Source organism: Manihot esculenta, chromosome 16 (assembly GCF_001659605.2).
Source record: "Manihot esculenta cultivar AM560-2 chromosome 16, M.esculenta_v8, whole genome shotgun sequence".
In the NCBI taxonomy this organism is placed as follows: domain Eukaryota; kingdom Viridiplantae; phylum Streptophyta; class Magnoliopsida; order Malpighiales; family Euphorbiaceae; genus Manihot; species Manihot esculenta.
The window spans coordinates 25,071,181-25,092,768 of NC_035176.2; the positions used below are offsets into that span (position 1 = coordinate 25,071,181).

The 21,588-nt window shown below is 29.2% G+C and overlaps 1 protein-coding gene and 1 pseudogene across 1 annotated transcript; both read right to left on the minus strand.

The window, feature by feature from the left end:
* Window positions 1–4,976: 4,976 nt before the first annotated feature.
* Window positions 4,977–7,068, minus strand: LOC122722103 (annotated as a pseudogene).
* A 2,186-nt stretch (window positions 7,069–9,254) lies between these two features.
* On the minus strand, window positions 9,255–14,444 carry LOC110603870 (palmitoyl-acyl carrier protein thioesterase, chloroplastic). Its single transcript, XM_021741854.2, has 7 exons — window positions 13,961–14,444; window positions 12,599–13,215; window positions 12,327–12,460; window positions 11,593–11,706; window positions 11,320–11,491; window positions 11,142–11,210; window positions 9,255–10,068 (listed from the first exon to the last, which is right to left on the minus strand). The coding sequence occupies exons 2-7, from the start codon at window positions 13,094–13,096 to the stop codon at window positions 9,796–9,798; spliced, it is 1,260 nt and encodes a 419-aa protein (XP_021597546.1). The 5' UTR covers window positions 13,097–13,215; window positions 13,961–14,444; the 3' UTR covers window positions 9,255–9,795.
* Window positions 14,445–21,588: the final 7,144 nt, after the last annotated feature.

The window sequence follows — 21,588 nt, forward strand, 5'->3', positions numbered from 1 at the left end:
CTCATTTATATGAAGAGAAAATAAAACATGTTTTACCTATCTCAGCCGCTACTGAAGATGTTGGAATAATTTTAATAATATGGGTTTTACTGTCAGAAACCATTTCAACTAAAATTCTATACTCCTATACCTTAAAACGAATTAAAGGAAGATAATAAAATCTAACCCAGTGAACAGTACCCGACGTGAACAGTTTAAAAAAATGTCCCCACCCAACACTCAAACAACAAACGAACTGCAGATCTGACAATGGGGCTACAAGGCGATTTTGACGTCCTCCCTAGGTAGATGGTGAGAGATAAATATTATTCTAGATGGGTAATACAAAAGAACAGGAGTTGTAAGTCTTCAAAAATTTAAAACTTGACGGGAGAAAAAAAAAATAAATCTCTACAGGAATAGCTTTGATACCATGTAATAAGATAAGGAATAATTGAGCAATTTCAGTATATTTCTCTATTTTAGTAAGTGTGCATATATACAAATTATAAGATCTTGTTAAGAAAACTCCTAATAATTCTCTAACAATTAATTAGCCTATGACTATATAATCTCTTATAATTATGTACAGATTATGTTCATATTCTAATATACGTTATACGTAAATCCTACTATTATTAATTATCAACACCTAACTATTGTACACATGGCTGTATGTAATCATTTTTTCATCTAATTAGGACAAGATGTAGATTACATTTCACTTTCTCATTCTCTAGTTCTCTCAAGTCTCAACCTGTTTATACTTTCATATTTCCCTAATTCTCTTGCTACAAATTTATTGTATGTATCTATAAAAATATATCAGTGCCTTTGCTTGATTAAGGTATTTTATAAATGTGGTGAACATTTATATTAATATGTTCAAAATTTTCTCTATTCTATAAACCTCAAATCCTTTATCCTTAAATCCTTTAATTTTTAATTCATTTAAAATATTTATAGCAATTTTATATTAAAGACTTTCTCTATTATATAAATTTAAAATACTTAACCTCTAAATTTTCTAATATCTAAAAAATCCCTTAATGATAAAAAAAATTACAATCATTATCTATTTTTCCTCCATCTCAAAGATTATTCATACCGTTCAATCACTTACAATTTGACTTTATGACATGTCATATCTCATCCTTTTATAATTAACCACTAATTAAATAAAACCGTTCAAACACAATCTCTTTCTAATTCAAAATTCTACATAAATAAAATTCTAATAGTAATAGACTCTCTAATTTATTTTAAACTACTAATTCTATTTGGATTATAATTTCAAGAATCTCCCCTTATAAGTCAAATAGAATTGGTATTCACAATTTCTGTAAAAGTCAATCTTTTATTTGATACCACCTTGTGCAATTGATTATTGATGTTATTACGTACTTCAACTCACGATACTCTAATCAAATTACTTCTCTTCAATTCAAAAAGATTTTTTCTTTTAAGTTGCGGTCTTCATAATTACAAAAGCACTTCGACTAACTTTTGTAAATCCACATTGAATAGAAATCTATTACTTAAAGAATCTAATTTACCTAAAAAAATTAAGTTCCTCTTATGCATAATTTACTTTATCGAATACTTTGACACAATCATTATGCAATTTGATCTTCGCTCTATCAATACCTTCAACTTTCATCTTACTCCTATTAGCTAGCTTTACTTGATTTCCTTTCTTCTCCTTAACTGCGTTAAGTCATTCCTTCTTTGAACAATTATGAAAAGGGTAAGGAGAATCCATTATCTATTCATCTTGTAATGGATCATTTTTCTTTTCTTCATCATCATTCAAATTCATTACATCATATCCATCCTCCTCATTTGCAACTCCTCATCTTACTCCTATCACCTAGCTTTACTTGATTTCCTTTCTTCTCCTTAACTGCGTTAAGTCATTCCTTAACTACGTTAAGTCATTCCTTCTTTGAACAATTATGAAAAGGGTAAGGAGAATCCATTATCTATTCATCTTGTAATGGATCATTTTTCTTTTCTTCATCATCATTCACATTCATTACATCATATCCATCCTCCTCATCTGCAACTACAACAATTCCTTCCTTTCTACAACTTTTCTTGAATTGTTTAAATTATGATTTCTTTCATCTTCTTATAGGTCTATCGAATATAACACATCTCATGATAATAAAAAAAAATATTCTTTATTTATAAGTTCTACTTGTGGTCTCAAACTTGATCTGTTTCTTGAATTATTTACGCATGAATTGCTTCCTTTACAACTTGAATTAGCAACAAATGCTCCACCTTCATTGCCACCCCTCGTTTTCTTGAACTTTTGATTATCTACTATAATAACATCTTCTACTTTCAATATCTCATTTCCAAATGTTAGGACCATTACTAAACTTTTATAGAATTGTAAGAGAGAGGTTAGAAATAAGAGAGGCTTTGTCTTCATCATCAATTTTTACTCCTACATTAGCTAATTAGATAATTAGTTTATTAAAAATATTAAAATAATCTCGAATATTGTACCTTTATCTATTATAAGTTAATACAATTTCTTTTTCAAATATACATCGTTTGTAAGTGACTTTGGTATGTATAAACTCTATAATTTCTTTGATAATACAATTAGTGAACTTTCTTTCTAGTGCATTGTACTTCACATCAAGGCTAGTGTCAATCTAATTATACTTACTATCCTTTGTTGAAACTCCTTCCAATCATTATCCTTAATCGTTGTCGGTTGTTTTTCATTCAAAACTTTAATTAATTATTATTATGCTAGGACATCCTTCACGATATTTTGTTACAGACTAAAATTATTTTTTTCTATTCAATGACACCACCTCAAAGAAAAATAATACAACCACTATTTATTTTTTTCTCTCTCTCTCAGATCACTCACACTACTCAATCACTCACCACTTGGCTTTATTGCATGCCACACTCATTCAAGAGATCACTAATTACTCTTCAATACAATTTTTTTCCTAATTAAAATTTTATTTAAAACTTGCTAAATAAAATTCTAAATAGATTTCCTATTTTATTTTAAACTACTGATTTTATTTGCATTGTAATTCTACCATAGTCATTCCACTAAAATTCGTTATTAAATTATAACAATTTAATCATTGAAATTTCACTTTTTATAACAATTTAATCCCTTTTAACTTTAATGGTTTGCAATCATTTACTATTTATAATTTGGATAAATTACTATGGGATCCCTAATTTAAGGAAAATTAACTAGTTGGTCCTTATAATTCTTAAAAACAATTAAAATATCCCTCATTATCATAAAATAGAACAAATTAGTCCTCCTGTAAAAAATTTCATCAGTCAAGGGAAGAGATACCAGTCAAAAGAGAGAGGATAATTTTTAATTACAAAAATAACCTTCTTCATTCTACCTCATTTTCGTTCTCAAGAACATCAAAATGCTCAATCAGATCTCCTACCTATACCTGATCTCCTCTCATACTTTGACATTGTGATAGAACTTGTGCAGCTAGTGATTTGCACCATCAGTGAGGGAGCAGCTCACCATTTGCGTGGTCAGTGAGGGAGCAACTTTCGATTTGTGTGGTTAATGAGGGAGCAGCTTCCAATTTACGTTGTCAGTGAGGGGGAGCAGCTCACAATTTGTATGGTCGGTGAGGGAGCAACTTCCGATTTGCATCATCGGCGATGGAAGCTTTTTTCAGTCAAGCTCGATTAAGGTGAAATGCTACATGATGAAGAGAAAAGGAGTAGATGGGTCTCAATCACTATCTTTTGTCGTCGAGAAGAGAAACGATAGTGATTAAAGAATGGTGTGTTTGTTTTCGCGAAGGATGTAGGTAAGACCATAGGGGTGGAGGCATGCAGTGGGAGAGAGAGAATCAAAGAATGGCTATACAATGCGATGTCGTGCCTTTGCCTCGCCATTTTTGGAGTTAGATTCAATTGGGTTTTCTTGGGGCTGAGGGTCCTTGATGAATTTTTGCCAATTGTAACTCTACCTACTCATTCCTTTTTTGTGTTTATATCCTTAAGCAACTACAAGGAAGTATGTTCTTTATTCTCATATTATTTTGACATATTATATTTTGCAAATCAAAATTGCAAATTAGGTTGTGTTGATGATTATTCTATTTTAAGATAATGAGAAATATTTTAATTGTTTTTAAAAATTATAAGTATCAACTAGTTAATTTTTCTTAAATCCAGAGACCCCATAGTAATTTATTCTTATAATTTTAATTTTACGAAGGATTTAGATTAACTTTTTTAATTAACTATTGACTAATAGTAATTTTATTAAAATGATATATATATATATAAATTGCATAATTTTGAAAGAATTCAAAAGAAATAAATTCTTTTTCCTAAATTTTTGTATTTGTAACTAATAGTGTAAGAATTGAATTCTTGTGAGAATTGATTTGAATTAAAAATAAATCTTGTAAAAATATTAAAATTTGATAAGAAATCATTTCACTTAAGACTATTTACACTAAAATTATTTAATAGCCTTTGTAAACTCTTTTTATTTTCCTTTTTTTTATCCTTTGATTTTTTATTAATTTTAAATTTATTTCTTATTTTTAATTAATAATTACTCTTTATAAAAATTATTTTAATTTAATATTAACTATTAATACTTAATACATTTATAATTAATAATAAGAAATTTATTTTATTATTTTGTTAATTTTAAAAAAATAATCTTTATATTTTAATGGTAAAATTTATAAAAAAAAATCAGATTTTAAATGTTATAAAAATGTGAATAATTATTTTTCAAATGCATGTGATATAAAAATAAATATTTATTTTTAATTTAAAAATAATAAAAATAATGAATAAATTAAATTAATTTAAATTTATTATTAATTTATTTAATATAAAAAATTCAATTGATTATTACATTTAAATTAATTTCAAATAAATAAATTTTTTATAAATAAAATAAATTAAATTCTATTAATAGAATTCAATTTTTTTTTAATTAAAGAAGGGCTATATAACTTATTGTATGGGTTTGATTTGTTGTTTTTGATTTATTTTTTAAATAGTTACATCTTATTTATGTGGCAGTGTTTCAAATAACCTCATTTGAAAAAAATTTCTCCCAAGCCTGGGTAAGGGATATTTTTTTTTAATGGGCAAAAGCCCCATTTATCCATGCACTCACTTCTTATTAGATTTACCAAAAAGAATAAAAATTGAACTAACGAAGTTAGCACGATATAAATATGAAATATTTATTATTTAATTCTTAAAATTTTTTATTATTAATAACCTACGCTCTCAATTTTAAAAAATATACTAAAATGTCTTTACATGACTAAATTATTATCGACTAAATACTTCTTTCCTCTTTTCCGTCTTCCTGAATCGTACAAATTATACTTCTTTTCTTTATCTCCTCTGTGTCCAAAACAGGAAAGGTAGCCCCACTACAAGTGTATATATCAATTCCATAGTTCCATCATCATTTGGCCTTGAATCCAACATTTTGCCATGGAATCGGGTGTTTGACCTATTAATCTCTTTTGTCAAACCCTTCAATCTAATAGCTCGTTCTTCTTCTGTCAAAGGAGCCTCGCGCCTTTCAGAGGGACAATACATCAACAAATTTTTGGCTGTGTAATTCTACGACACCAATGTGCTCGGTGGTTGATCAAATGTCCCATAACCATCTGTAATCCTATTCCTCTTCGCATCCCCACTCAATTTAACATCCAGCTTTTCACCTTCTAACAAGTGCCCATGTTTCTCTGTCCTCTTCCTATTATCTTTCTCCAATATTTTTGAAAACCTATCACTATCCTCACTCGTATACCTCCATATGACCGTTAAACCACGGACATCTAGTCCATAGTTGAGTTTTTTGAGGGGGAGTCGGTTCCAAAACTCATTATAGCCTATTATATAAGCTCACTTAGTAGCACACTTTGACTTGATGGAAAGTAGAAGGGCAGACCCAGTTAAGCCCTATCAGCACGAATGCTAGCATGATGGCAGTTAACGTCTAGAACAAGGAAAAAAGAAAAAGAGAATTCACATCAAAATTCTTTTTTTTTTTTTTTGAATCTTAGATTATCACATCCTTAAGAAATGTTCAAACTCAATGAATCATCAACAAGGCTTACCAAACTCTTCATTACCAGAAAACTCCCTATTTGCATCAGTAGAAGTTCTGTTATCAAATTCATCAAAGGGAGTGAAATTATGCATAAAAGTAGAACCTGGAGTTTGCATTTGTCCTCTGGTTTGAGCACTCCCATCAGCATTGAAATTATTTTGCCTTTTGTCAGCGACGCTCAATGATCTTCAAATGTGCATCTCGTATTAGGATAGGATTGCCAGTTTTGACCGCTTCAAGCCAATCAAGCCGATCACGGAGTTTTGCGATGTCGGAGAAGAAGTCGCGTTCGATGATTTTCTCGATTGCGGCAACATAAATGTCCTCGTCGAGAACAGAAGGGCACTTCCTAGGGTTTACAGGTGTACTGGTTGATGATGCATTGGAGATTTTGAGGATTTGGAGATAGGGATGATAGATGCCGAGGCGAGTGAACTGCAGACACGAGCATGGTGAATCAGGACTGGAGTTGGGGTCTTGGGCAAATTTTAATTTTAAAATTTTTTTCTCATTTTTCATCAATTTTTTAACCAAAAAAAAAATTAGTTGTGGATGATTTAATTATATAAAATATTTTTCAAAATTCATATATTAATTTATTAATAATGTTAAAATTTAGGAAGTGAATAATAAATTTTTTTATAAATATTAATTTTAAATTACTTTGGTGCAGCCATGTGTCACGGGCAAAGTGATTTTTCAATGGGAAAAGCATTCAGATCGTGACACATGGTTGCTTTTCATTTGCTTCCCAAGTTTCCTAAGTTGGATGGGACAGTTCAATTCTCGTTGGATTTGATTGGTTTCATTTGTTGTGTAGGATTGATTTTGAAATGGATTGGACTCTAAGGTTGCTTCTGGACTGGATTGGACCCTTATGTCTCTAAGCTTTTATGTGCTAGAAATATAGCATGTAAATACAAACTAGAGATGTGGGGTTCGATTTCATTTCAGAGTCTATATACCAAAATCATGCTAAAAATTTAATATAATTAAATAAGACAATACAATAACTTAGAATTTATAAAAATAATTAATATTAAATATTATGGTAGCTTGATTCAATTAATTTATTTAGTTAACAATTTAATTTTAATTACTAATATTAATCAAATAATCTAAGTAATTCAACTTTTTAAAACTCAAAATATTAAAATTTTCATTACCAATTCAATTAATATTCATCAAATATTTCCTTCTAATATTAAGATAAAATAATATTATTCAAGCAACTCAAACGTATTAATATTAATAATTGAACAATAAATTAAGTAAATAAAATCAACTTAAATAAATTAAATAAAATTACTAATTCAAACCATATCAAATCCCTATAACACTTAAATTATTCATGGTTTAGAATTTATGAATAAATAAAATTCATAAACTTATCTAAAAATAATTCTGAAAAATAAATAAAAAAATAAGGAAAGGAAATAAAAACTTTAATTGCATAAATTTATCTTTACCGTGTAGAAATATCAAAAAGTGAGTAAAAATTTTAAAATTAAATATAAAATATTTAATAAAATTAAATAAATATGATCCTAAAAATATATAATAATTTATGCAAATCATCACCACATCAAAGCTTATAATATATGATGACCGCTGGGTTTCACTACCCTGATAAGAGGCCGAGCCCACAATAACAGAGCTAGTCCAGAACTCGCGGAGTCCCACGAGTGAAAAGGTCCAGCCCATTCATCCTTGAGGTCGGGCTTCGCTCAAGACCCGGTCTTCTCTTCCCTAACCCGGCTCGGAGGCTAAGCAAAATAAGGATCACTGGCCTAGTCCCAAACTGCTCAGTTCACACGCGTGCTAAAAGAGAAAATTAAATAGCCGTTTAGCATGGCGCAGAGATCTGATTCTTCCGTACATACGGATCAGCATAGCAGGGACAGGTGGCCCAACGATGAGAAGGTTGTTATACGTCACTGACAGATCAAGAAAAAGAATAAAAGGAGAGAAGTACCTTCCTCTCAGACCAAGCTTACAAACTCCTTGTAAAACCCTATTTTCTAGATCTCAGATCATCAATTGGCGCAAAAGTTTTCGGGTCACACGATCATAATGGATCCTCGGCGTTTACCCTCCTATCATTCATGAAATAACTGATGAGAAGGTAAAAGGGCAATTGATGACCGCTGGATTTCACTATCCTGGTAAGAGGCCGAGCCCACAATGATAAAGCCGGCTCAGGACCCGCGGAGTCCCAAAAGTGAGAAGGTCCAGCCCATTCATCCTTGAGGTCGAGCTTCGCTCAAGACCCAGTCTTCTCTTCCCGAGCCCGGCCCAGAGGCTAAGCAAAATAATGATCGCTGGCCCAGTCCTGAATTGCTTAGTTCACACGTGTGTTAAAAGAGAGAATTAAATGGCCGTTTAGTATGGCATAGAGGTCTGATTCTTCCGTACATACGGATCAGTATAGCAGAGACAGGTGGCCCAATGACGAAAAAGTTGTTATACGTCACTGACAGACTAAGAAAAAAAATAAGAGAGAAATATCTTCCTATCAAACTAAGTTTACAAAACCTTTGTAAAATTCTATTTTCTGAATTTAAAATCATCAATATATATAAAAAATATAAAAGCAATTTAATTCGGCAGGAGAGTTTGATAATCTATAAAAATAAAAAAAATACTAAATAAAAATATAAAACTTTCAAAATTAAATATAAAATATCTAATAAATAAAAAAAATTAATAAAATTAAATGAATATAATTCTAAAAATATATAATTATCTATGTAAATTATCATCGCACCAAATATTTTTAAAATGTATAATATATAAAAAATATAAAATCAATTTGATTTGATATGGTAACGTTCAGTCAGATTTCTATTTAATTTTTAATAAAAAATTAAAATCATAAAATAAGTTCAATTCAGTGCAAGTATTATAAGTTTTTGTTATATAAATATATAAATTAAATAAATTTTAATAAAAAAATAAAAACTAAATATAAAAATAACAAATATAGAAGCTAATGGGTTGCGTGTAAAATTAATCAAATAATGGGTTGCGTGTAAAATTGGTACCCTTACTGCAAACCATAGTTAGGAATGCTTATGAGTAATGAGGTGGCGGTCTATACATGCACATTACAAACCTGATTCTGGAACAGTATTTTCATGCAAACAGTTAAAGATCACATACAAAATATAATATCTACAACCCATAACAATAAATGAAGCACAAAATCCAGCTGTGTAACATCTGTCCATTAACATATTAACAAATGGATTTTAAGGTAAAATGACGAACAATATACACGTGTTGCCCAAGTAAAGGCCATAATCCAGGCAGCCTTGACACCAATTCTACGAACCAAGTTGCACAGGCTGTGTTGCCAAATCAAATAGAGCTCCCCCTCGAACATTACATGTTCAAAAACCAGAACCAATCTCAATGGAGAGAGAGATTTCAGCAAGAAACAATTACATGTTCTTCGTAAGCAACTCATGGGCAGTGGCTTGGTCAGGAGAACCCAATGGAGCCGTAACAAATTCACTGCTTACGGAACCGAGCCCAGAGTGATTTACTTCCCTTTTCCAAGAAAGGAATATAATATATATATATATATAAGAAGAATCATGTATAACTTCAAGAACTGAACAAAAGGACGATTCTACACAGGCGTTGTGGCACAAGGATATTAGTGCTACTTCAGTGGAGAAAGAATCGGATCCTTAAGCACTTTCAGCAGGTAATTGACCCATAATATCGAAGTTGGTGGCGTACTTTGGCCTCCACTCGGTCCTTCCCCTCACAATCTCAGCTCTATCCTCAAGTCGAAGCAAGTGCCGGCACTCAATCTCCCCAGAATTTGCTAAATTCCCTATCCCACCACCGTCAGAGACGGCAGTCAGAGACTGCAGCACACTATCCCTTCCACACTCCCTCCTATACTCGAGAGTAATGGCTGACAGTTCATGACTCTCCAGGAGTGGCAGTGGAGCACTCTGCAAGAGAACCCACCATAAGCTGAATTTTAACCATTCACATTGAGAGGGAGAAAAAAAGAAAAAGGCAGAAGTAATTCCTAGACAAGAGATGATGTCCCAATTGATACCTAACTAATTATTGATTTATTTTATATTCTTCCAGTCTCCACGTGTTTAGATTACATCAATAGATTTGAATAGAAGGGGACAGGGAATTGAGTGCTAAATACTGTGATCAAGCTTGGCCAAAAATATAAAAGAAACCTTTAAAAACAGCACCCCCCCCATGTAGATTGGCTACTGTTGGTCTGCTTTACATCAATAAGGCCAGGTAAGATATTAAAGCTGACAAGTTAAAGGACATAATGATTGTTGCTTGTATCATGAGACAATCATTGAACTCGAAAAATAGAACATGTATCACCCAGTCCAGCTGTTAAATAGATATCAAGCATTTTTTTTTTCTCTGAGATATCAATCAATTGACTACTTCAGAATATTAAAAAAAGGTATAGGAGTTATGGCATAGCATAACAGATAGCTGGACGCTAAAATTTGTTATATTAAGAGGTTTGCTTGAGGTTTTGACAACCATTACCTTAATCTTTTTTAAAATTATTTATTAGTACCATTGTCTATGCTATGCAAACAATTATGTAGACTTACCAATGTATCCCCCCCCCCCCCCCCCCCCAAAAAAAAAAAAGAACAATTATTCAAACAAGTAGGTAAAATACACCATCCTCTCATAACTTAAATTATATGATTTAAGTGAAAAGAATTTTAGCACGGGCTCCAAAATCAGCAAAATGACAAAAATAAATAATTTTAAATGATTGAATAAGGATAGCAGTTAACATGAAGTTACATGATTTTTGGTTTAGCTATAACAACAAGAACAATAATACTAATAAAGAGGAAGACAGAATTTTGATTGAATCCCACTCTAAATGAGCAATCTATATAAGATTTCATCTGACCATTTTAATACTAATTAAAGAGATTCACAGCGACAGCTATTGCTACTACTCCCAATGCAATCAAAACAGGGGAAAGAATTATAATTGGAATTTTATAGATCAAAAATCTACCTCAAGGATCCAGCCAATGTACTTCACATTGTTAACGTGCTGGTTGACATCTAAATCACTCCATCTAGGCTGCAAATCAGATAGCATATATCATCATGAGAACAGCAGGCGATCAATAACTATAAGCCATAATACTCCCAGTAAATAAAACTATTAATACTTTGGTAAGTTGACTTACAGTTAAACCTTTGTGAACATAGTCTGCAGTGTTGTCATCAAGCTTTGGCAATTTTCTGCTATCCTCATCTACAACAGGATTAGAATTCAAAAAGTAAGGCTCTATTTCCCCTCGAACCTCCTCCGGAATTTTAGATAACCTTCTTGTCAGTTTATTCATCATCACCCACACACTATCAATATCAAATGTTCTAGATTAATTAGTCATCAACTTGAGATAAAAATAAAACTAAAACTAGAAAAGATATGAAATTGTAAGGGAAAAATAATCTACCTGGAGGCTCTTGTTAGAGTTTCACCAGTTTTACTGTCACGGACAAGCCAATCACGACGCATACCATTCTTTCCAGATGCACTCACCCAAGTATCTACTCGAACAACATCACCCCTGCAAAAGAAATTAACTCAGCCAATTGAAACTGTGGTCATCAAATCCATACTAACTCAATATCAAAATATAAATAGGACACAAGCACCAAGTTCAAAATACATCCAGCATGTATGCCAAAATCTTTCTTCAAGTACGAGAGCAAGTAAGCAAGCAACCATATGTCTAGTCACAAACAACCAGGAGTTACTGAATTGCAGACCGCAACTTCGGACATACCAGATTCAAATGTGTTTTTCATGGTAATCCTCAACATGTTGCCTAATCCCAAAATTCTGAATGCCCTTTTACAGCCATTATTGACTGGTACCAGCTGGGTAAATTCTACTTTTCAACCATGCTTGTAATGCCTAAATATTAAGTGCAGCTTCTTCCAAGAAATTGTGAATAAAGAAATAAAAACCTAGAAAAAAATTAGAAATTAAAGACACAAACCAGCCTATATTAAAACTTCACATACCAACTTAGAGGTCTTGAATTTCATAGCAAGACAACAAATTAGCATCTCCCAATTTCAAGACAAAAGATACAGAAAGAAACATCAAAAGCCAAAGGTACAGGAACAAGAGATCATAAATTGACTCATTTAATAGAAAACATGGAAAAGAATTATGGCTTACCATGTTGGGTAACGATCCACCAGGATATGCATCCGAGTGACCACCCATATCAGGTTCTTTTTAGTCATCTCTGGTGTTGAACCAAATCCATCACCCAGAAGTCCAGCAGTCTTAACATGATTGAGAGCCGTTTCCTGCAACCAATAACAGAAGGGAACAATTCAACTTGTTAGGAAAATGATTAACCGTGTCTTTTTCATATATTACCAGCTACATAATGTTACAGTCACTGAATCTTCAGGTACAAGGACAAAACAAATTATACAACATACTTGTAAATGATTCATCATTGTCTCTATAGATGCTGTACGATCAGCACCAATTTCATAAGATCTGATAGAGAAGTTCTGGCGAAAAATAAGTCCATCCTGAACAATTCTACCGATACCAAAGGGGTCAATAAGCGTGTCAGGTCGCCTTGGTTTCCAGTCAAGCATCATCCACTGCTTCTCTGCTGCCAAAAACACAGTTGTAATAGCAGCAAGAAGCATGCTCCAATCAGGTAATTGGTTGATAACGGTCCTCGGAGGTGGTGACGGCATGTCATCCTCATTCTTCACATTTTGCACGGACGTTGTGAAGCCCACCGTGGAACCATTAATTCTGGGAGGAGCTTGGGCATTTGCCTTGACCAGCAAGCCCCCAGAAGAAGCAGATTTCGATTTGATTCCACTCAAACTAGCAGGTCCACTGCCAGTCTTGGTGGACTTGGCACCTGCAGATGAAGAGGGAACTGGAAAGAATGACGAAGTAGCAGCAGTGGCAACCATGCTGTAATTGAAGATTCTACGAACCCGCAGGAGCTAGACAGCTATTTAATTAGAATTTGACAAGGACAAGCAAGTTTCAGAATCTTATCGTCTGTTCCGCAATCTTCAGAAATATGTTTCTGCATCACAAATGATATCAAATCAGAAAATCCCATTATTGAATGAACGATAAAAATCAAATGATAACAGCTAGATTCGATATTACAGATTCTGCTAAAAGTTTATTCGATAGCTGCAGTCAGAATTTTGATTTCATGAACTATACAAATATGCAAAAGAATAATCAATTGAAGCTACAGATAGAAAAGGTATGCAAGACATTTAGCCATTTCTTTTTCATATATATCTGGAAAAAATCACCTTCCCATCAGACAAAAAACGGGGCAATTTCAATCTAGCTTAAAATACAACAAAAACACCGTTCAGTCTCCAATCAAAGAAGGAAAAGCAGAACAGTTATAAGTTTACCAGATTCCATTAAGCAAAAGAAATACGGGTTTATGCACATTGACAGTTAAAGGATTACAATATCAACCAGACCCATGAAAAAAGAAAAACAGAGCGGATCTGACAATAAAACACAAATGTGTAAAAAAGAAAAAGACTCTAAAACATCAAGAAAACTAAAATAAATAAGGCGGAACTGTCATGCAGTAGTCGGTAGCTGAGAAAATGCACGATGAAGAAGTGAAATTTGAAATTTTCAAATCTTAGATCTCTCCGGCCAACCCAACCAAAACAAATCCATTTCGATGCCTCATTACACCACTTTTTTCAGCATCCAAGAGCAACATCAAAACCTCAAACCGGATCAAACATGAAAATGAGAGAAAATGCAAGAAACAAAAAGAAACGGAAACTTACCCCAGCCAGCCAGCGAGTGAGAGAGAGGGAGGCAGCTCAACAAACAAGAGAAAACTAAAAAGAAAACACAAACAGCAAGGACTAATGCGTCATTTCACAACTTCAAGCTACGCTTTTCCCGTATTTTCTAGGGTTCGCGAATCGCTTTTTCCCGTTGCCTTCCTCCGTCTCTCTCTTCTTTTATTTTATTTTTTTAAAATTTTTTTAGAAGCTTCCGTTGTAGCTTTCCGAAATTCGCAGGGAGAGGGAGAGAGAGAGAGGCGATTTTAAACGTTGAGAATGGCAGTGAAATGGAGTAAGGCAGGGAGTGGAATTTATAGTGTAGACTTGGGCGGCCACCTCCCGCCTCTCCTTCTTCAAAGTTCCATTACGGCAACGTTTTTCTTCTCTTATTTACGTTTTTGCCATCCTTGTTCATTTAATTCCCTCCTCCATGGCTACAGAGTTAAAAGCCTAACTCCCATTATTGAATGTTAGATATGGTTCCTTGCTGGACCAATAAGTTGAGGTCTCAAATATAGCCATCAGGCTAATTTCTAAAATATTTATACTTTTCTGGGCCAGCAAATATGCATCAATATAATGCTATTAAAAGAAAAAAAAATATTATTTAATATGTCTAATAAAATAAATCTCAGTTATTCAATTTTAAAAAATATATTAAAATATTTAAAAATTAAAAAAAAATAATAAGAATTATACAAAAGGAGATTAAAGAGGATTTTGAGAAAATCTCAACAAAGAGATCTATTGAAACAAACTAAACTTAGTTAATTTATCAGTTAAGATATTAGTAACTTGAAAAAGCAGATACAAAGAATTAATACCATTAACTAAAGCTCAAAAATTTCAAAATATCTAATCAAAAGGGTGAGATAAAGCAGAAACAATAAGAGTATAGTGAACCTCACAAATCACATCTTGAAAATCTTGAAATAATGCTAAATGAATGGCTCCTAAAAAAGTCATAATCTCTCTTGTAGTCGACGACGCGTAATATTATATGTGTTTAATTAAATTATCGATCAAATGATCATATATATTTTTAATAATTATAGCATTAATAGCTAGTAAAAATTAATGACTGTGTTGCGAAAGTGAAAGCTCATAAACTATTATAGGCTTATTTATTCATGTGATACGTGGAAGATAAATATTTTTTTTAAGTAATATATTTAACAGTATTTTTTTAAAATAAAATTATTTATTGTATTAATAAAATTCTATCAGAGATATCATCCCATACAGAGAGACGATTATATCTAATAGATTTTTTAGCCGCAGTTAGAATAGCATTACAGCGAATTCATTTTACAGAAATATCAGTTCTAGAGCCTACCAAAGATTTATAATCATTCAAAATTAAACCCCTCTATAAGATAATTTGGCAAATATGCTATTCAAGTGCATGTCTAAACTTCTGCATAAAATAATTTGGTAAAGATATTTCTCCTTCTTTCTCATTTCTGGAATATAAATCATTAAAATCTCCCGAACAAAACTATGGAAGAGAGTTTCTACGAGATAAAGCTCGAATAAGGTTCCAAAACTGACGTTGTCGTTGCGATTCTGGAAACCTATAATATAACTAATAAACCTCCATTAAACATTATCTTTTGAATCAATAAAATTTAAAGAAAAGTCAACCGCAGAAATAGGCATATGACTCTTCCACAATTCTTGTCTATTGGCTGAGAAGCAATCATTAAAATGTAAAAAATTACGAAAAAATTTCATACGAGAACTAAGAGTTGTTGTTTTCATCAAAAATAAAATGTCCGGTTTATAACTAGTAACCAAATCCTTCAATGCATTAACTGTCCGAGAATTGCCGAGTTCTCGGCAGTTCCAATACAAGACGATCATTGCTTTCGACTATCCTAACCTTTGATGGAATGAACCACTTCACTGTTAGCTGTCAAATTAACATTCGCAGGGGTGTTGTTAGAGGCGACATCTTCTCTTTCATTAATAGTCAATTGATGCAGATTATTTTCTATATGGAGAAAGAAAAAAAAAAAGTTAGGTTTAATAAAGAGAGAAAGAGAAAAAGGCGAGACACAAAACTTCTTAAATTATTATTATTTTTAAAATTAAATATATATTTAACAGTATTTATCTTACCGGCAACTCAGTAATAATGACAAACCTTCATAGCCAATTATCCTACCATTATCAATTAAGATTTCACTTTATTGAAAATTATATGTATTTAAAAATTTCAAATTACTAAGCTTTTCTTATATGAATCTTTTTTCCGACATTTATATTTAAAAATATTATTTTAAAAATATATGAAAAATATTTTTTAATAAATAATTTATTTTTTATTATTTAATTTTAATTTAAAAAATAAAATATGGTAATAAATTTATGCATACAAGTGTTAATAAAAATTTTAAAATATAAAAAATAACTTTTTCTTCTCAGTTATCTCAAAAATAAAAAAATATGAAATATATTTTTTTTAAAAAAATATTTTTCATAACATAAAGGGAGTGTTTTAATTAATGGAAGAAGTAAATTAATTTTAAGTATTTTATTAATATTATTGTACTCGCTCCATTCCATAATTTTCATATATTTTTTATTATTTAATTATTTTAAAATTATTATCTATTTTTTATATGATAATAATATATAAATTAATTATTATAATTTTTATTTTATTTTATTTATTTTAAGAATTTTTTTAAAATATTTGTTAATATTTAATAAAATTTAATATTTTCAAAATAAAAATAATTGAAAAATTAATAAAAAAAATATTTATTTTAATATATATATGTATATAATAAAATAAATAGAAATTATGATATAAAGAGAATATATAAATTTACTAATATTTAAATATTTAAATGAATAGTTTCTACTTTATTTATTTTTTTTAATGAAAATTAGAAATTAAAAAAATAGAATATGAAATCTGTCAGATTATTGAGATACACTTACCATTAGACTATAATTGTAAATGTATTCTCAAACTTCCTTATAAAATAGATTTATTCTTGATACATATAATTCACTCATAATATATTACATATACATTAATAAAAAAAATATGATTTTAAAATAACAAATTCACATTTTTTATTAGCGTGTTTTAACTAAGATTCCGTAACAAATATCATAACACCACGTGTCTAACATGTTTGCCATTAATGAATATATTCAAGGGGCTTTGTTATTCGTCATGATTAAATAATTAAATCAAAAGTAACGAAATTATAATAGTTAAATGATTAAATTGCAATTAATGAAATTTAATTACCTTATTATAAAGATATTCATTGATTTATTATTGACTAGTAATTTTAAAATTTTTGTTTTCATTTATCAAATTGGTTCCCTTTAATTTATAATTAAATTAGTTCAAAATTTATATAAACTTTTATTCCATATTGTTGTTTAATGTCCTTTTGTCCGCACTTGCTGGTTGAGTTCGTCAAGTGGTTCTCTTTAGCTTTCTTTACTGTTTCTGCAGAAAATGCTTCTCTTATTCTAATGATATGTTGGGCTTTGTGGCATAATAGAAATAATGTTGTTTGGAAAGTTCAGGATCGAACTGCGAGTGGTGTGTTCTTCATGGCATTGAATTTTTTGCAGCAATGGAGGGGGGCCTGTTCTGATTCTACCAGCTACACCAATATTGTGTCGGTTTTGACTGTTTGGTCTCTTCCACCGCAGGGTTGGATTAAGGTTAATATTGATGCCTCTTTAAATTCGCAACGAAGTTCACTAGGCTTCGGTTGTATAGTCCGAGATGCTAATGGTAGATTTATGGCGGCTAAAGCAGGCTGTTTTTGCAGTCAGATAGAGGTTAAGTGTGCTGAGACAATGACTTTTCGAGAGGCGTTAAGTTGGATTAAAGAGTGCGGATGGGATCGAGTTTTTTACGAATCAGATGCTCAGGTTCTTGTTGTGTCTATTAACAATACTTTGTTAGATGATTTATCACCTTTTGGTCTTTTGGTTCAAAATTGTAAATTGTTTCTATTCAGTTATGAAGAAACAAGATATAGTTTTATTCACAGGTCTGCGAATGATGTCGCTCATGTTCTAGCAATATCGGCTCATTCTAAGTCAGGTCAAGGAGTTTGGGTTCATGTCTCTCCTCCTCGTATAGTTTTTTTGATTATTTTGAATTAATGATATTTCTCTCCTTATCAAAAAAAAAAGTGTTACTGTAGTTATTATTTTTGTAATTTTAATATTTATTTTTACTTGTTTTTTTAGTAAACGTAAATCATATTCATTATTTTTTATAAATGAAATAATATTATATAATATATATTATTAATGACATTTATTTTTAATGATTTTTTTACTAAAAAGTAAATAATATTCATTTTCTTTTTATAAATGAAATAATATTATACAAGATATTTTGTTAATTGTTAATATGAAATGTATTTATAATATTTATAACAATTGTCTATTATTATTGTCCGTTATACTAAAATTAAGATTTTTAATTTAAATTAAATTTATTTTTTTAATAGTATTCTTGACTAATTTACTTATATTAAAGTATATTTGATTTAATTTACGAAATAAGTTTATAAATAATTAAAAATTGAATCTTAATACATTAATATTATAACAATTATATCATAATTAGTAATTATTTATTAAATTTTTTAAATATCTTAAATATCAAAAAAAATATTGAAAATATTTATTAGACATATTTTCAGATTTAGAGTGTTTTGAATTTTTATACAATTGTCAAAGTTAGCGTGTTAAGTATCGAACATAGCCACTTGCATACAGGAGTCTGTCTGCAAGGTATTCTTTATTAAAAAGATTAAAAATATTTTTTAAAAAATATATAAAAATAATTATTAATTATAAAAAAATTATATAAAATGTCAGCTGAACACTTTTTTAAATAATTAATAATTAAAATTATTTTTTTAAATTAGATGTATATAAATATGAAAAGAATAAATATCTTAAAGAAAAAAAACTCTAAAATATTTAAAATATTCGTTGATTAATATTTTTGAGTGTCCTAAATATTAAAATAATATAGAAAATACTTAATTAAAAATATTTTCTATAAAATAAACAGAGTCTAAAATATATAATTTTTATGTAATTTTTTAATATTCTTCAACACATCTATTTATTAAAATTTTCACAAATATGATGTTCTTACATTTTAACTTGTTTTTACTATAATTGAAATTCTAAAATTTTTTAATTCACAATTTAATAAATAATTAATAAAATTTCAAAAATATATAATTTCATTATAATAAGTTTATGTAATTTTTTTAAATAATTATTTATTTAAATACTTTTTTCATATTTATATTCATTTAAAAATAAAAATAACTTTAAAACAATAAATTTATTTATTTTTAATAATAATAATAATAATTTTAATTATTAATTATTTTTTATATACTTTTTATAAAAAAATATCTTTAATTTTTTCTACAGAAAGATATTCTTACATAAACGTAGTCATATTCGACGCTTAACGAGTAAGCGATAAATATGATCTATAATTATTTTTTAAAAATAGTATATGGAATATTTAAAGTGTCGAATATGCGAACTTCAACAGTATTATTATCAAACTTTGCAGTTTATAGTATGATTGTCGAACAAAAATTTAAAATATTAAAGATCTAAAAATATTTTTAGAGTAAATATGATTTTTTTTTCATGATTATAGAATAAAAATTTAAAATATTGCAAATTTAAAAATATTTTTAGAGTAAATATGATTTTTTTTTCCACTCATCTCTCCTGAACACAATGTTATTTTTGACCAAATTGAGAGCCCACCTCCATTGAAAAGGATGTAGCTCAACCATATCACTTTTCCTCCCTACCAAGAAAGCTGTCCAACATACACAAAGTCAATATTATATTTGGAAGTCTAGTTTCATTGGACTTTTTTTTAAGCAAAATAATAATTTTTTTTCAGACTTTCAATTTTTATTACGTTTTAATTCACAATTGCATTTTTAATGTAAGTATATTAGTATATAGGCAAATATATAGTAATATAGTTATATTAAAAGAATAGTATATAGATAGTTTATGGTATGTTTTTATATCAATTTATAACATCAAGCTTTCTAAATTTCAATTTGCATATCATTAAAATATTCGTAACTTATTTGATGAGATCAGAAAATAGAGTTACGCTGTGATTGGCTAGACCTGCAAGAAAAAAAACGTGAGGGAGTAGGTGTTCACGACAACTATTCCGATACTCAAGTCAATATATTTGAGAATCGGGTGAATGTAATGAATTATTTAAAATTTAACTAGTGTAAGAAAATAGTGCACGTTTGCTTTTAGGATAATTTCCCTTTACACCGTAGAAAAATAAAGATAAATATAGTATTTTTTGATAATTCAGCGATAATGTGATCGACTGGTTATAAGGAATACCGACAGTTAATAGTTCGGTGATTCTATGATTCTGTGATTACAGGCATAATGGAGATTCGTTAGACTGTGCTTAATAAAAATAATTTTAACTCGAGACTCGTCTTATTTAGAGGAGGACGAGTTTTAATAATAAATCGAGTGTTGAGGTATCCGGGCCTTTTATTTTCTCGCGTGGAGCTGCATTTTTCACTTATTAAATTTTTATCACGTAAACCTAAAAAACTCTTTGTGTAGCATCATTATTATTATTATTATTATTATTATTATTATTATTATTATTATTATTATAGTTTCACATTAATTTGTGACTAAAATTTTTACATATCGTCTCAACTTAAATAAATGTATTTAACTTTGTAATTGAATTTCACAAATCGCCTCAACTTTAATAAATGCACCACAAATGCCTCTAAACTCTTATTTGTATCATAAAATTAATAAACTTCAGTTTTAATGTATAAATCGTTTTTTAGTAAAAAATAATAATTAATATGTTGATTAGTTTTAACTGTTTAATAAATTATTTAAAAATTTAAGAGATTAATTAATAAATTTTTAAAAATAATAAAAATTAAATAGTTAAATATTTAACGATAAAATTAATAAAAAGATTAATTAGTAGATATTTTATTACAAGAAAGAAATATTTAGTAGATTTGTATGATCATGATATACAATATGAAAATTTTAATTAATAACTAAACATCATATTCATATTTCCATTTTATTTTAGTTTTTAAACAAAAATTTAATTTCTTATAAATTTGAACTCTTTTTTGGAAAACAATAATTGATAAAAATAAAATAAAAATTATGACATATTTTTATATTTTAATATATTCAAGTGGAATTTTAAATTATTACTTAATTTTAAAATTTAAATAGTTTGATTCAAAATAAGTATTTTATGCTGCATGTAATTAAAATAGAGGTATCAAATCAATCAATTTAATGGGTATAAATAGTTAAAAATTTTATCCATACAAGTAAATTGATTGAAAATTTTTCTAATTAATCTAAATAATTTGTTAATTTTTAAGGTAAATTTAATATATAGGATTTCATTAAAATTTTCTCATTATTAAAATTAAATAGTATATTTAATGATTTAAAATAAAAAAAAAACCTGAATGGGGACATTACAGCGTGAAGCAATTGTGGAGAGCAAATCAGTCTTGCATGAAGCTCTGGGTGCAAGTTCATAGATTTCATCA